The 15,557-nt window shown below is 60.3% G+C and overlaps 5 protein-coding genes across 5 annotated transcripts; 3 read left to right on the plus strand and 2 right to left on the minus strand.

The window, feature by feature from the left end:
- Positions 1-123: 123 nt before the first annotated feature.
- On the plus strand, positions 124-2,033 carry SPRG_09795 (hypothetical protein). The gene is made up of 4 exons (XM_012349446.1): positions 124-456; positions 510-1,203; positions 1,249-1,303; positions 1,351-2,033. Exons 1-4 carry the CDS (start codon positions 129-131, stop codon positions 1,993-1,995), a joined length of 1,722 nt encoding a protein of 573 aa, XP_012204836.1. The 5' UTR covers positions 124-128; the 3' UTR covers positions 1,996-2,033.
- Positions 2,034-2,207: 174 nt separating this feature from the next.
- Positions 2,208-4,853, minus strand: SPRG_09796 (hypothetical protein). The gene is made up of 4 exons (XM_012349447.1): positions 4,768-4,853; positions 4,480-4,706; positions 4,266-4,430; positions 2,208-4,212 (listed from the first exon to the last, which is right to left on the minus strand). The coding sequence occupies exons 1-4, from the start codon at positions 4,801-4,803 to the stop codon at positions 2,250-2,252; spliced, it is 2,391 nt and encodes a 796-aa protein (XP_012204837.1). The 5' UTR covers positions 4,804-4,853; the 3' UTR covers positions 2,208-2,249.
- Positions 4,854-6,514: 1,661 nt separating this feature from the next.
- SPRG_09797 (hypothetical protein) lies at positions 6,515-11,252 on the minus strand (the record flags this gene model as incomplete). The annotated part of the gene is made up of 12 exons (XM_012349448.1): positions 6,515-6,793; positions 6,840-6,923; positions 6,966-7,046; positions 7,093-7,137; positions 7,181-7,479; positions 7,529-8,033; positions 8,082-8,465; positions 8,514-9,005; positions 9,046-9,220; positions 9,267-9,605; positions 9,648-10,576; positions 10,626-11,252. 12 exons carry the CDS (start codon positions 11,250-11,252, stop codon positions 6,566-6,568), a joined length of 4,188 nt encoding a protein of 1,395 aa, XP_012204838.1. The 3' UTR covers positions 6,515-6,565.
- Positions 11,253-12,913: 1,661 nt separating this feature from the next.
- On the plus strand, positions 12,914-13,259 carry SPRG_09798 (hypothetical protein; the record flags this gene model as incomplete). Its single annotated transcript, XM_012349449.1, has 3 exons — positions 12,914-13,007; positions 13,055-13,161; positions 13,212-13,259. The coding sequence occupies 3 exons, from the start codon at positions 12,914-12,916 to the stop codon at positions 13,257-13,259; spliced, it is 249 nt and encodes an 82-aa protein (XP_012204839.1).
- A 430-nt stretch (positions 13,260-13,689) lies between these two features.
- Positions 13,690-15,152, plus strand: SPRG_09799 (hypothetical protein; the record flags this gene model as incomplete). The annotated part of the gene is made up of 2 exons (XM_012349450.1): positions 13,690-13,995; positions 14,160-15,152. 2 exons carry the CDS (start codon positions 13,690-13,692, stop codon positions 15,150-15,152), a joined length of 1,299 nt encoding a protein of 432 aa, XP_012204840.1.
- Positions 15,153-15,557: the final 405 nt, after the last annotated feature.

The raw sequence follows: 15,557 nt of genomic DNA on the forward strand, positions 1-15,557 counted from the left end.
GCGACGCCGATGACATCAGCCTCTTTGGCGAGGCCTCGACCACAGCGCGCACGGGCAGCGGCAGCAGCGTGGTCTCGGCCGAGACCGTCGCCGCCGCCTCGGCGGCCGCCGCGGCCGCGGCCTCGGGCATGTTTGGCTTGATGAAGAAGGCGCAGAGCGCAGCAACGTACGCGGCCAAGGAAGGCTCGGCGAAAGCGGTTGTCTGGAAGAACAAGGCCATGGACGCGGCCGACATGGACGCGCTGCAGCGCCGCCTCAACCTGGCGCTCGACCCGCACGCGCCCATTGACGTCAACGCGCTCAACTTTACATATGTCACAGAGAACCTCGTCGCGATGGGCTTTCCGACCAAAGGCCAATGCAACCGAGGTCCGATCCGGGACAACCCGATCGACGCGGTCGCCAGCGTCCTCAACAGCAAGCACAAGGGCCACTACATGATCTGGAACCTCTCCGGTGCGTCTACGATTGATGGATCATAGTGTACAACTTATACACTTGTCGCGTAGAGGAAGGCTACGACTACAACTACTTTGACAACCAAGTGCTCGAATTTTACTTTCCGGGCCACCCCGCGCCGCCACTCGGGCTCCTCTTCAAGATTTGCGCCTCGATCGAGAGCTGGAGCAACGCAGACGACAAGAACCTGGCTGTCGTGCACTGCCTCACGGGCAAGGGCCGGACGGGTACCGTGCTGGCGTGCTACCTGGCGTGGATTGGGCGCTTTGCGTCGCCCATGGAGGCCCTCGAGTTTGTCGGCGACGCCCGGCGGACGCCGGTTGAGAAGCTCACGATTCCGTCGCAGCGTCGGTACATCCAGTACTTTACCAACGTCCTGGACGGCGTCAAGCCGCGCTCGATGCCACTCCTCTTGCGCCGCGTCATTATCAACTCGATTCCCGTCTTTGGCGCCCGAACCACGGTCGACGACGACGGGACCGAGGTGACGGAAGAGGGCTGCTGCCCGTACGTGCAGATCTTCAAGGGCGGCAAGCTCGTCTTTACGACCACGTGGCGCGATGCACAGGAAGGCACGGGCGTCCGCTGGGCGAGCACGTCGGACGGCTCGGTCTCGTTCAACGTCGACTGCATGCTGCAAGGCGACGTCCTCGTACGCTGCCGCCACCTCACGGACGCCGGCCAGCGCGTCTCGATGTTTCGCGCTGCGTTTCACACGGGCTACATCCCCATGGGCATCCTCCGGTATGGCTTTTGTTTTGCATCGACCGATGCTGATGGTGGTGGTAGGCTCACCAAGGCGCAGCTCGACGGCGCGTGCTCGACGGCGCGTGCCAAGACCCGCGTTTCGACAAGGATTTCTTTGTCGACCTGATTTTTGCGCCCGTGCAGGACGCGCCCGCCGCCGTCGGGTCACCGAAGAGCGAAGGCGTGACCATTTCGCAGGAAGATCGCGAGGCGTACGATGTCATGCTCTCGAAGGATGAGAAGTTTTGGGACGAGATCGCTGCGCGCAAGGAGCGCCTGCGAGCGCACGCCAAAGCCTCGAGCAGCAAGAAGCCGCCGTCGACCTTTAGCATTGTGAGCTCGGAAGACGACATTCACATTGAGAAGGAAACCTTGTACCGCAAGAGCAGCTGGGACGACGCGAAGGACATGGATCTCCTCGCCGAACTGCAGTCGACGCTCGTGGCGCCGATGCGATCGCATGCGCACCTGGACGACAACCTCGACGACATGAAGCAGCTCGAGAAGGAACTGGGTCTCGCCCCGTTCTTGCCGTCGCCCACGTCGTCGCTCAAGTCAACGACTGTCGAGCCGCCGTCGGCGACCAGCAGCGCGATGGCGGCGCTGGACGTGCAGGAGCTGCTCCAAGACGACTTTAGCGATCTCGCGCTCTCGCCGCCAAAGGTCGCGACCTCGACCGACTTTGACTTCGAGGACGACGAGTTTGCCGAGCTCGAGCAGTACTTGAGCACGCTTGGGCCCAAGGGCGACGCCATCGACGACGACGCCAAGGCCGACCCCAAGGTTTAGACGTATCGCTACTCTTTAAAACGAGATATGTATACCTATCTATCCACTCGGCGGCGTCGGCTTGCCCTGCTACTCGTAGTACCGACATGGACATGGGATGAGGATGCACAGTACAGACAGAGGACCAAGAACGCGGTGCTTGAATCGGTTCATGGGACCTGCCACGGGTACACATGGGGGTAGGGTATGATGATGCACGGGTGCGACGGAAGGTAGACAACGTTAAATCAAGATGTTTAAATAAGAGGCGATTACTACCCAAAGGTAAACTCGCCGAGGACCGGGTAGTGGTCCGAGAGGTCCATAACGAGCGTCTCGCGGTCGTTGTTGCGCACGTCGGGCCAGCCGTCGAGCGCTTTCAACGGCAGAACGCGCGCGGTCGCAGCGTGCGGCTCCCGATGGCCGCTGCTGTACATGACGTAGTCGAGTCGTTCTTGCTTGCCGCCCGAGCTAATGCCGCTGGACGCGAGCACATTGGTGAACGGATCAAAGCTGAACGGGCTGCTCCCCTCGGCGAGGTCCGCGTCGCGGGCGTGGAGGCGCTCGAGCATCTCGTCAAACTCGTTGGGTTCAGCGAGCATCTTGTCAATGTTGAAGTCGCCTGCAAAGAGGAGTGCGTCGCGCTTCGGAAGCATCTTGGCATCGAGCCACGTCATCATCATGGCCATCTGCTTCTTCCGCGTGGCCACGGCGCCAGGCGACTCCCACGCTTGGAGGTGCGTCCCGACAATGTGGATGACTTCGCCGCCCTTGTGGAGCTCAAAGTAGATGGCCGCCTTGTCGGCCGCCTTGTCATCGCCGAGCGACGTGCCGCCAAAGAGCAGCTCGTCGTACGCGGCGATCGGGTATCGGCTCATGGCAAAGACGCCGCTCATGAGCGCCTTCATGTTGCTGCGCTCGCCGGCCACGCGCGTCTCGTAGAGATACCCGAGTTGCTTCATGCCGGACGCGAGCAACGCTTTCGCCTCGACGTCAAAGGCTTCGCAAAACACGATGACGTCCGGGAGGTTGGTCGTCGACGCGGCGAGTGCTTTTGGAATTGCGAGCGCGCGCTGCGTCTTGTAGGCAGACACGTTGACGAACGTCGTGACGATCGGCGGCATGAGCCAGACGTTGTAGACGGCGACGCGGACCGTCACGGAGCGCGGCATCGGACGCGCGACCGTCATGGCAATGTCGTCGTTGGCCATGCACGGGTGGTTGTAGATGCCGAGCTTGAAGATGGCCGGACTGCCATCGGTCGTCACGTAGTCCTTGTGGATTGCAATGAGATCGTGGTACCATGGACTCGCCGCGTCGGCCACTTGGAGGCACAGAGGACTGCCGCACACGACCGGGCCGCGGTAGCCCAGCGGCGAGACGCACTTGAAGACCGTGCCTTTGCCGCTACTGTCGGCCGTGAGGTACCCCCGCTTCGAGTCGGACGGCACCGTGATGCGCACGTACTGGTGCTTGTGCACGTTGAGCAAGCGGACGCAGTCGCCATACTGCACGGGCCGCGACGGGCTCGAAAACGCCTCGGCAATCTGGATGCGGAATTCATCGTACTTCGCCGCCTCCTTGCGGGATGTGCCAAGCGAGTACGTTTTACTCAGATGGTGCTTGCCGAGGGAGCCGAGCGCTCCGATGGTAATCCCAATCGGGCCCGAGAGAAAGGTGATGCCGGCAGCCACGGCGGCCACAGCGCCGACGCGCTGCGAGCCGGACCACGCACTGCGTTTATGGAGCCCGATGACGAGGCCGGCGTGCGCCCGGAGCGAGATCGACTGGCCGTAGAGGACGACCGACGGACAGTCGGAGGTGGTCTTGACGACGCGGGACGGCGGCGGCAGCGTGTGCAGGGACCGGTCGTGCAGGGCTTTGAGCGCGATGGGATCCAACGCCGAGAGGTTGGCGCTTGTCTGTGTCCCGAGGCTAAACGTTGACGCGAGCTGCTTGTCGTTGCCACGCTTCCGAAAGGCCGTCGTGTCGCTTGCACGCCGGGGCAGCGAGGTCGGCTGCGACGTTAGAGACGCCGACGACGACGATGTCGAGGCGGTCGACGGCAGCGACGAGAGGCTGATCGTCGCCGACGATGCGCTGCCAACGTCGTTGACGGACGACGACGTCGAGTCGGTCGACGAGAGGGGCGAGACCGCGTCGAGGTCGAGCTGCGTGAGCGACGACGTGGGCATCACGTCTTGGTCTCGAAAGTCAAAGAAGGCCCGAAAGATGGGGCTACGTAGCGTGTGTTGAGATTGAGATTGGCTCACGAGCGCGGGATGGATCACCTCGTGTGCACGTCGTGGAGCTCGAGGAGCCGGTGCAAGTACGCGTTGAGTTTGAGCTTGAGGCGCCGCGCGGCTTGGACGCAGCGCGTTTCCTGGCTCCACGCCCACTCGACCCGCGCCTGCTTGGGGAAGACGGCGCTTTGTCGGTCCAGCTTGCGGCCAAACCTAGAGGTCGTCGTCATGAGCGGTCAGTCGCCTACGCGTCGTCATGTACGTCTTGTGCAGCGTCGCGTGGAGGTCGCTGAACTCGCGGTAGCTGCGGCGGACGGTCCACTGCTTGTGCGCGTCCGGGAACGAGAGGTGGACCTCGTAGTAGACCTTGAAGCCGCCGCGGACCTGCGCGATCTGGGCGCCGACGACGCCGATCTCGGCGTTGGCGCAGCTCCACATCTTTGTCAATCCGGACAATGGCTTGATGCCACGGACGCCGTTGGGGGCCGCCTATACCACATGGCAGGGCTGTCCGTTGGCAGCTGGTGACAAATATAAATAAATTGCACACCTCGACCGGCGGGTCATCGTCGCCGCAGAGGGCCATGATGGTGGCGCTCGAGACGACGCTGCCATGGTACGCGTCGTCTTGGTCGCAGCTTTGCATGCTTCTGTACGTGGCTGGCTGGCAGGCGTAGGAGGGATAGCCCTCGATGAATGGCACCTCGCCCTGAAACTCAAAGGCGTATGGCACCGTGCTCTCAATGGGCTCTTCCAGGAGACACTGGAAGGCAGCGTGGTCGTCGTCGGGGCTTGGCGCGTGGCGAAGTGACGAGGACGGGCCGTGCGACAGCGGCGCAACTCAACGAAATGGCTCCGAATCTACCGAGATTTCCGGCTCATTTTACCGCGACGGTTTTTTTGCGAAGATGGTAATCGGTATACAAAACATAGGGTATTTTTATTCCAAACCACCGAAATTGAACCGGATTTCGGCGAACGGATCTCGAGATTCTAAAAACATCACGTCATTCGATACAAATCGCAAGATAACATAAAACATTTCCAATCTAGGACACGCGCGTGAGTACACGCGTGTGTATCATCCCGTACACATACCGTAAGAAGTCGCCGATTTGACGGTATTTCTCCCATAACGTCGCCGCCGAGACGACGCCGCTCGTAGCGATGAAGAGATGCTGCATCCAGTGTCGCCAAGCGAGAGCGACTGCTGCAAGAAGAACGTTTATACCGGCCGAGGAGCGCGAAGAAGCTCCGACCATCATTGCACACGTCTGTCGCAGGTCCAAGCTCCGCCACCTGGGTTACCTATTCTGTTTTGCGCTGACAAGACGACGGATTATGCTAGCCACGCAACGCGCATGGTTGCCGTCAACACGATGGGTGCATGACGCAGAGCGACGGCTTCGTCATCGTTGCGTCCACGCTCGCAGCGGGTCTTTGCACCCGCGTGGGTGGGAAGCTATGGACGCCGTTCCGTGCTTCTTCTATAGATGGGCGCTCGGCGTCTCGGCGCCTGCTACTAGTACATTATACCATGCAGTAGGAAAGGGGGATCGGGTGCGACGCGACATGTTTTCCTCTCACGCCTGCCAAGGGTATGACGCCGTCGTTGCGTTGTATTGGCTCCCATCCACATCCGGCGGCGTCCTCGATACCACCGATGTATTCACCACGCAAACTGGCCACGACGACGCAGTGTTGGTTATATCATGACGCACACCAATACTCTTGCCATTGGCATTTCCGACTTCGTTAGGCGTCCTGTAACCGTTTGTGTAGACTTTGCCGTTTCAACAGCGTGCCACGTCATCAAGTTGAAGTTTGGACGAAGATCTGGCTGGGAAGTGGATACCGACGCAGGTTTGAATCCATTGACGTTGAATATGACATCATTGCGCAGACCACGGGCGCTGGTCTTTGCAAGATGTACACTGTACCGTCAAGCGTACCTTGATAACGCCACTGCTTGGCAAGAACGCTCTCCGAGTAGCCTTCACAAAAGCATTGGCGCGCCCATCGAATCTTCAGCCACGTACTTCAAGAAGCGTCAGTTCTTCATTCAAAGACTTCAAGAAATCGATGAATCAAGACCCCACATCTTCTCAAGGAGCAGGAGGATCGAACGTCGTCCAGAGAGCAGTACTTATACGTCGCTCGAATCTGGCGCGAATCTAGTCGCTGAGTGGACACGAGGCCAAAGAAGCGTCTGCCACGCACACGTTGAAGACGTTGATGCTTGCAGTTCTTCAAGAAACGGCCTGTGGACCCATCGTTTCGTACTCGAAGCAGAATTGACGAGGACCATTTTGCTGATTGCTTGAAATATTTCTAGTGTACACCGTTGTCTATGCATCGGGGCGCGAGGCGCTACGGGCGTAAAACTGGCTCTGGGAGGCCTTGAGCGACTGCTCCATGAGCAACGAGAGGTCGTGCATGGTGCTCGTAGCCTCCCGGCGGGTGCTCCGACTCGCACCGAGCCCTTCGTACGACGACCGCTGGTGCGTCGACTGCCGTAACCTCTCGCCGCTCTCGACACCAGTGGACGACGACGACTTTAGCTTGAGCGATACCATCTACACGGACGTCACATCGCTGTCATTTGATACTAGCTCGACACACCTCTTCCATGACGCGCTGGAGCTTTTGCTTCGCACCGTGGTACCGCTTGGCCATGGCCTCCAACTCGGTTTTAAAGTCCGATTCCTACTTGCACGTCAGCGTCGCCTTCGTGATGCAAGCGGGTACTTGTTGGCCGAGGACACTGCGCAGCCGCTGGTGCTTGCGCTCTTGCGCGTCGACTTCCTTCTCGAGCTCTTGCAGCCGCGCCTACGCGCCACGCATGAGATGCTCCGATGCCACTTGGTAGCGCTACGTCGTGGTTGTGCCGGACCGAGTCGAGCTCTCGGCTGTGGCCCACCTACTTTGACGTCGGCCAATGCGTATGTCGACGCATGCCGTACTTTGAGCCGATCGAGGTCGATGGAGTGCTGCTGAAACGCTTCGTCGAGCTGCGTCGTGAGCGAGTGTTCGAGCGTTTGCCGGTCGCGCGCGAGGCGCTCCGCGTACCCTTTGGCGTCGTCCCGCTCCTGCGCAAGGCGCTCGATGAGCGTGCGCGCGCTCGCATACTTGGCCTTGGCGGCGTCGTACTTTTCACGCAGATGGGCCATTTCCTGTGTGAGCGCTTGGATTCTTTCTTTGGCGCTTGCAAGCTCGGTCGCCAGTGGCGCTGCCATCCCGAGCACAGAGTCGCTGCCATACTCTACGTCCACCGCCTTGGATTCACCGACGACTCGATACGAAGAAGATACCGGTCGACGACGTCGTGCGGCGAAGCACCAGCGGCGCCTTCTCTCGCTCGTCCTTGAATGGTTTGATGGCTGCCTCGACGGCCGCCGATTGGCGCTCCTGGATCGCGCGCTCAAGGCGATCTCCGAACGCGAGCAGTGTGTGCTTGAAGACAAGTGTCTCCATATGACACATATCGGGCGGAAGCGACGATGATATCGATGGCGCGACGCGTGTGCTTAGAAGGGCGAGCGCGTCGCATGCGTGCTCCAGCTTCGACTCCGACGTCTGTAGCTGGGTTTGAACCGCCGCCATCGCCCGCGTCGCGGTCTCGAGCTTGGCGTCCAGCGCCTCGATCGCCGCGTCTTTGGTGGTGGCAGCGGCGGCCGCCGCGTCGCGATCGTTGGCGCGTTCCTGTTGCTCGTGCGCGAGCTGCTTTTGCAGCGCGTCATTTTCGCGGGTGGCATCCCGGAGCTGCGCGTGCAGTGTCGCTAGCTGCGTCTCCTTCTCGGCCAGCGCGCCACGCACCTCCAGGCTCTTGTAAGCCCATCATTGTTACAAGGTGAGGTCCTGTACCTCTTGCGTCGTGACGGCGAGCGCATCGCATTTCGCCGACCAGGACGCGTCCAGTGCTGCTCGCTGCGCCTCGAGCTGGCCCGCGATCGTTGCTTGGTGCGTTACGTCCAGCGCACGCAGCGCTGCGGCGTGGTCTGCATGAAGTGCCGCCACGCGCCGGTCGACATCGAGGGCGGTGTGCCGACGCCACTGTGCTTGGGCGTCACCCAGCGTCTTGCGCAAGAGCGTCATCGAGTCGGTCAAGTACCGCCGCTCTTCGTCTAGCTCGTGCTCCAGCGCCCGCTTCGTGGCCAAGTAGTCCATGCGCATCGTATGCACGTGGAGCTTGGCCTTCTCGAGGAGCCGCTGGCGCTGCTGCTGCTTGTCCGACTGCGACAGCGCCATCTACATCCTTCGTGAAGCCTATGTATTGCATTGACGCTGGCTCCGTACCTCGTGTTGCACCGACTGCCAGCGGGCTTGCGCGTCTTCCAGCGTCTGGATGGTCGCGCGGGCGTCGTCGTATTTGGTTTTGAGTTTGGCGATCTTGGCCTGCGCGTCGCCGAGGTCACTCTTTGCCGCGCTGAGCTGCGCGCTAAGCGATGTGGCTGCGTCCGCGGACGCCCGCGCTGCGACTTGAGCCGACTGGAGCTCGTCCCGAAGTGAGCTCTGCGCCGCCGCCTCGGCCGCGAGCTGTGATTGCAGGCGGTCCATCTGCGCGCGTTGCTCTTGCTGCAGCACGCTCAGCGTACTCTGTTCACGCGCTTCGAGGCGCGCCAAGTTGACTTGAAGCAGCTCGATGGTCGCTGCCTTCTCTTGCAGCATCGACGCAGCGTTCGCGTCGCGCTCGGCGGCCGCGGCTTGCAGCGATGCGTTGGCGCGCTCGAGCGTCTGGATCGTGTGCGTGGCGCCTTGGACGACCTCCTTGACGCGCGTGTACTTGTCCTATATCATCGTTACACCCGACGCGAGCTCCAAAGCGTACCTGGAGCGCCGCGAGCTCGGCCGTGAGCGCAGCCACTTGCTCGTGGCCCGACGCATCGGCGACAGCCATCGATTGGTGCGATGCCTCTAGCTGCGTCTTGAGGTCGCGCTCTCGGTCTTGGTACTCGTGCACGAGCTGCTTGAGCCGTCCGAGGTGCACCGCGGCTTCGTCCAGCCTACCGCATGGGATACGAATGGCATGTACCGCAGATGCAGACGCACCGCTGGAGCAGCAATGTCTTGGCTTGCCGCTCGTCTTCGAGGGAACCGGCCCACTGCACGTTGTGCTTTCGCTCCAGTACGAGGGCATTGGTCGCTTCGGTCTTTTCCAGCTGCGCCGTGCGGAGCTCGTCGTGCGCGGCCGCCAACTCGTGCCGGAGGTCGGCGATCGCGGCCTCGATGGCTTGCTGCTGCTGTCGATGCCACTCTTCTTTGACTTTGGCCTGCGCCGACTCGAACTTGAGCGTGAGCTGCGCCGTGATCTTGTCGATCTCGGCCTTGTGCTCGGCCAATGGCACGTAGCTACCCGGTAGCGTCTTGGCGGCTTCGGCGACCTTGGAGCTAGTGGACTTTAATGCATGTTTACGGTCGGAAAGGACGTACGTGGTGTGGGCCGACGTGGCTGCGAGCCGCGCGACGTCTTGCCGCATGCGCTGGAGTTGCGACGCCTCTTCGTGCTTGGAGTGCAGTCGCTGTGTCTCTTCCATCGCGCGCGTGCGTGCCGACGTGAGCTCGCTATGCAGGGACGCCATGGACGCTTCGTACTTGGACTTGAGTCCATCGAGCATTTGCTCGTGCTTCTTCATCGCGTCTTCCTGCCATTTGAGGCGCTTCTCCGCGGCCGCGTCGCGCTTGGCCGACTCCTGCGTGTGCGAGAGCGACGTCTGCAGCGACGCCAGCTTGACGTCGGCCATGCGCTTGTACGAAGCAAACTGTTCTTGGATCGACTCGCGCGCTTTTCGCTCGGCGGCCAACGCGCCTTGGCCTTCCCTGGCGACGGCCGCGACCTCTTGTTCGAGCTGCGCAATCCGCTTCGTGAGCGTCACCTTGGTCTCGGTGCGGCCCACGTCCAGATCGGCGATTTGAGCTTCGAGCGTCTGTATCTCGTGCATGGCCGCGCGCAACGCCGCTTCTCGTTCGGTGAGGCGTCCTTCGAGCGAGTCAAAGTCCTTGCGCCACCGATTGGCGTCGGCCTCGGCGTTGGTCCTAGCTTGGTGCAGCTCGGCGACGACGCGACCGACTTCCTTCTCGTGCGAGAGCACGAGGAGCTCCTTCTCGTGCACTTGTTCTTGAAGAAGAAGCTCGATTTGGTCGCCGACCGACTCGTACTTGCGGCGCCACGTCGCAGTCTCGGCGGTCGCTGTTGCGAGCGCTTTCTGGAGGTGCTGGACCTCGTCGGACGCGGCTTGTAGCCGTGGTGCCAACGATGCGCTGGCCTCCTTGGCTTGCGCGACCGCGAGGGTTTGTTCTTGTAGCTGCAAAGCCAATGCAGAGCACTCGCGGCGCTCGTTTGTCTTGTCGGCCTCGAGCATCTATAGAGACAGTGTGGTGAAGCACAATGAAAGACCGAAGGAGCTTTACACTGAGCTTGGCCTGCAGATCCTGGATCGTCTCGGTTAGCTTGGACTCGGTCTGGCCGTAGAACGACTGGTCCTTGGCGTATAGCGCTTGCATGCGCACGTAGTCTTGCTGCATGGCGAGGAACGTGTGCTTCTCGCGGGCCCACTCGGTCGACGCCGACGTGAGGCGCTCGACCTGCTCGATGAGCGCGTTGTTCTCGTCGCGGAGATGTCGAACCTCGCCTTCGAGGTCGTCTTTGTCGCGCAGCGTGGTCGTGTACCTGGTTTGGAGGCCCTCGACCTGGTCGACGACCTTGTGGAGTTCGTCCAGCAGCGCCTTCTTTTGGCTCTCGGCAACGGCTCTGGCGCTTACGCTTTCCTTGAGCGCCGCATCCTTCTTGGCGAGCTTCTCGGCGAGGCCCTTGATAAAGCCCTCCTTCTCGTCGGCCAGCGCATGCGCGACGAGCTCGTGGAGGCGGTCACCGACAAAGTCCCGGGATGTCGGGTTCTGCTGCAGGAGCGCGAGCGACTCGTCGGCGCAGAGCTCGTGGAGCGCAGCCTCGAACTTGGCGCCGAGGCTCATGAGCCGCGCCTCGTACGTCGCATGAAGCGTCGTGTAGCGCTCGCGGTACTTGGCCTTCGCGTCCATCGTCGCACGTCAAGCAGCGGGATGGATACCTGCTGGCGAGACGCGTCGATGCCATTGGTTGAAATCCAAGTCTTTTCATGCGCGTGACCAATCCAACGAGCGGAATCCCAAAGTCGCTTCAAGAATCATTTCGACCAATCCCAACGTGGCAGTAAACGAGTAGGCGGTTTCATTTGTTGAAATGCACCATTAATGGGCCAATCCAACGCAATCATTTTTGGCGCCAAAACCAGACCACTCTCCCACTAATTTGATACCGACGGTGAGCGATGCGTCAGCGTGAATGACATGTACAATACTGCATCATTGCAAACGAGTAGTCGAGTGGTCGACAACAATGATACCCATTCGATGATGTGGCTCCGATCAGGTTCAAAAGGATTTCCCCAAAACGTTATCGGGCTTTGTACCGTGAGATCTTGTTTGCGGTCGCCGACATCGTAGGATTTTGAACGCAACGAGCTCAAGCTCCATCTTCCCACTGTTGTACGCACTAGTACTCTTTTTAGATCGAACGGTCATCTCATAGACCCTGGCAAAATCTGGCGACAAGTTGTCACCAGTGAGCATCGCACCCGCGAGAAATCTGGAAAACGCAGACTGCTCCAGTCCGGTTCTTGCCCCACCGGAGTTTTTATCGGTCGAGGAATCGCCCTGTCTCCCTCGTCTCGATGACTTCAACAACTCGTGAAGCTGCCAAACGACGACGACACCCTCGAGCAACGCTAATTGCTTCGCAGAGCACGGTACCGATATTTCTATGCTCCGTTTTGCGTGGCCACGCTGGTTCCTACCGGTACTTGACTCTCGCCGACAGTCGCAGGCCGTGGCACCGCAGCCCACCGGCATCCTGCAGCGTCAAGGCGTGTGCGCGCCGGCTTCGACCATGATGACATGTCCCGATATTTCTATGCTCGAAGACCGCATTGCGTCGGCACGCCCTCCAGCGCCGCTGGCCGCGCCGCTGGCCAACGCCAGTCATTGAACATCGACGACTCCACGTTCTCTAGAGGACGCTCGACTCGTGCACACTGACGGCTGGGCGACGTCCTTTAAGGGTGGCGGTGTATTCAAGCAAGTGAAAACGTCATATCTCTTGAACTAGCAACAGAAGCAGCAATGGTCGTTCAATTTTCGTGGCGCAGCAGTGATCGATAGGCAGTGCTCCTCGCGTACTACATTAGTGGCAGGCGGAGCAGAATCTAGGAAGCTTCTCGATGCCATGTCTTCTCTGCGGCGAGTCCAGCTTTGAGTGTGGCTGCACCAGCCAATCCATAAATCCGTGTCTGAGATTGCACGGAATAAAATGTTGTAAAATCCCGTGCAATCTGTGCACCGGTAGCAAATTGCATTGAGTAAACACTGGATTATTCAGGGTGCAACGATAATACGATCGTTGCACACTATCCAGGCGAGGCCGGGATTCCAACCGAAAACACTCAATTGAAGAATTGAATACCAGACGCGATCTTGTTTCTTCTCCTCGCACAGCCATTCGCCCCTCCATCGAAATCGGGTACATGGTCAGCGCCGCGACGTGATGGATAAGCAAGAATGAGGTTCCAGGTTAGCGTGCCCTTGGCCGGCGAGTAGTTTTCGTAGAATCGTTTTCTTCCGTCGCATCGGGACTTTGCTTTTCGCCCCCGACTGCGCACTCAAGTATGCAGCTCCTCTTCCTCTCGACGCTTCTTGCCGCCTTCTCGCTGCAGGCGGCCGCCGCGGACCCTGCGCCGATCGGCGAGTGGCTCCAGTGCGGTGGCATCGGCTACACCGGCGCGACGAGCTGCACGGCGGGCTTCGAGTGCATCTCGTCAACATCTACTACTTGCAGTGCCAGCCCAAGCTAACGCAAGCGGCCACGGTCCCCCGCTACGACCAGTGCGGCGGCATCGGCTGGACGGGCCTCACCGTCTGCACCGAAGGCAGCAAGTGCCTGAAAACAACGACTACTACTGGCAGTGCCTCCCGACCTGCACCGTCCCAATGCGTCGTCTCCGATTGCCGTGATTTCGGACACCCTTTCGTAATAGAAACACGTTTGCGTGCCTAGTACAAAATGACATTGTGTTTATAATCCGCGGACCGTTCTACATAGCCACGACTCGTTACGTGCAGTTGAGACGAGGAGCTTGTCGTTCCAGTGCGCACAATGAGTGCGGTACCTGCTAAAGTACGACTATTTTGCACATTTTCACCGGGACCCTTCCGAGGAGACATATGTTTCCAAGTTATCTAGAGCCAATAACTGGACCCAGTTCGCATCCATTGCCACAGCCAAGGTCCCTTGCCATAGCAATACACACATCCACTGTTGCGTCACTGGACTCTCGACTGTTTGATTCGGTTGCGTGGAATTAGCCTTTTCTAGATTTCAGCCAATCAGCGCGATTTCCCACAAACAAGAATAAGAAAAAGGCAAACTCGAAGCGACGCTGCCATGGACGCGATCGCTGTCCAGCGCCAGATCCGCGAGAACGCGTCGACGCTGCAAAACTACTACAGCGACCTCAAGGACTGGGAGGCGACGATCGCCAAGAAGGAGCAGGCGCGCTCGACCTCGACCAAGAAGCCGCCACGCGTGCGCAATGCGGTCGCGGTCCCTGTCCGTGGCTCGGCCGGCTCCGTCTCGATCCAGCACCCGATCAACGACGTGCACACGCCTGCACACGAGCCTGTGGCCAAAGCCGCGCCGGCGAGCCACGTCTACGACACGGGCTACAAGAAGTGGGACGCCTTCGACGTGGTACGTCGCTGTAGCAGTCAGTGCTGGCCTCATGGCGCCTCGTTACTGCCGTAGGAGGCTGCTCTCAAAGAAGTCGACGCGCCAACGCCCAAGCCACCCGCGCATAGCGAGCTTGAGACTCCTCAGGTATAGCACCTCGTCGTATCGACGCAGGATCGTCCGAGAGGCCTCATGGTCCGTCTACAGGCGCGCAAGAAGGTGGTCGTGACCAAGGCTGCGCCGCCGACGCCGACAATCTCGCGGGAAGAGCTCGAAAAAGCGATGGCAACATGCACTTTAAAGCCGGCGAGTACGTTGCGGCGGTCGCTTGCTACACGCGGTCGCTGGGCTTCAACCCACGCAACCACATTGTGCTCTCGAACCGTGCCATGGCGCACCTCAAGCTCAAAGAGTACATCAAGGCCGAGCAGGACGCGACGCTCGCTCTGCAGTACGATAGCCGCCACGTCAAGTCGCTCTCTCGCCGGGCCACAGCGCGCAACGCGCTGGGAAAGCACCGGCTCGCGCTCTGTGATGCCGAAGCCGCGCTGGCACTGGAGCCGACCAACAAGACGATTGCGCTCCAGCTCAAGACGACACGCGAGGCGCTCAAGACCGCTGTGAAGCGAACACCATCAACAAGCATCCCGGTCACCGTCACAGTGGCACCTACAGTCGCTCCTACCGTCGCTGTAGCCGAGCCACCGGCCGTCTCCACCAACGAGGCACCGACCGCTCCCACTGACAAACTTCCATTGCCGGTTGCTGCGCCGCCGTCCACAAAACTCACGCGGCCCAAGATCAAGGTGCTTGTACCGACGAAAGCACCGACGACCTCGTACGAGTTTCAACGCGTGTGGAAGTCGTTCCAACACGCCGACGAGATGCAGCAGCTGCGACGAACGTACCTTGGCCGGCTCCAGGTCGCGTTGCTGCCCAAGCTCTTTAAAGATGCGATCGAGCCGGATCTGCTGCTCGAGATCCTCGACGCACTCTCGGTCGAGATGGACGCCAACGCTGTGGCGCTGCTGATGCACTTGGCGCGCGTCCCGCGCTTCGACATGGTCGTCCGTTTCTTCAGCGGTGACGAGCGCCAACACGTGGCTTCCGTCCTCGCGCAAGCCAGCGCCGTCGAGGGATGCGATGCGGCGGCGCTCAAGGCCGCTTATGGCGTGTAACTCGCCAACTTGTGTATTTTTTCTGTCGACCGACCCTGCTGGACACCGTCTTGGCATCGGAGGATTGTCTGGATCGGCGCAAGCTGTAGATATCGTCCCCTCGAGTGCACCGCTTGTTTGGGCATGGGCTGCGTCGTTCGGTATTGGCATGGTGCATAGGACTCGCGTAGCATGTGGTATGACAAGAAGCGGTTAAGGGCACTACTGTATTGAGCTTACGGTGGTGTAAGAGACGCCCGAGTGAAGTCGCTCTACTAGCCGTCGATGGGGCGAGAGGGCATTTCAGAGATCGGGCGGCACTGCGAGTAGTGCTTGTCGCTTGCCTGGCAGTAGCTGCCGGCGGTGCACGTGGTGAGGCCCGTCCAGCCTTCGCCGCCGCACTGGCTGTAGCGAGGGACGTACTTG

The sequence above is a fragment of the Saprolegnia parasitica genome (assembly GCF_000151545.1).
Source record: "Saprolegnia parasitica CBS 223.65 unplaced genomic scaffold supercont2.54, whole genome shotgun sequence".
Taxonomy (NCBI): Eukaryota; Oomycota; class Saprolegniomycetes; order Saprolegniales; family Saprolegniaceae; genus Saprolegnia; species Saprolegnia parasitica.

Bases quoted from the DNA above. Each gene is read 5' to 3' on its own strand.
- SPRG_09795 (XM_012349446.1), top strand. From the start codon at position 129: ATGTTTGGCTTGATGAAGAAGGCGCAGAGCGCAGCAACGTACGCGGCC. The intron at 1,204-1,248 runs GTATGGCTTTTG...TGGTGGTGGTAG, and splicing joins ATCCCCATGGGCATCCTCCG to GCTCACCAAGGCGCAGCTCG. The intron at 1,304-1,350 runs GTTTCGACAAGG...GCGCCCGTGCAG, and splicing joins CGGCGCGTGCCAAGACCCGC to GACGCGCCCGCCGCCGTCGG.
- SPRG_09796 (XM_012349447.1), bottom strand. From the start codon at position 4,803: ATGGCCCTCTGCGGCGACGATGACCCGCCGGTCGAG. The intron at 4,431-4,479 runs GTACATGACGAC...GACGACCTCTAG, and splicing joins CACGCGACGCTGCACAAGAC to GTTTGGCCGCAAGCTGGACC. The intron at 4,213-4,265 runs GTGATCCATCCC...CACGCTACGTAG, and splicing joins CTCCACGACGTGCACACGAG to CCCCATCTTTCGGGCCTTCT.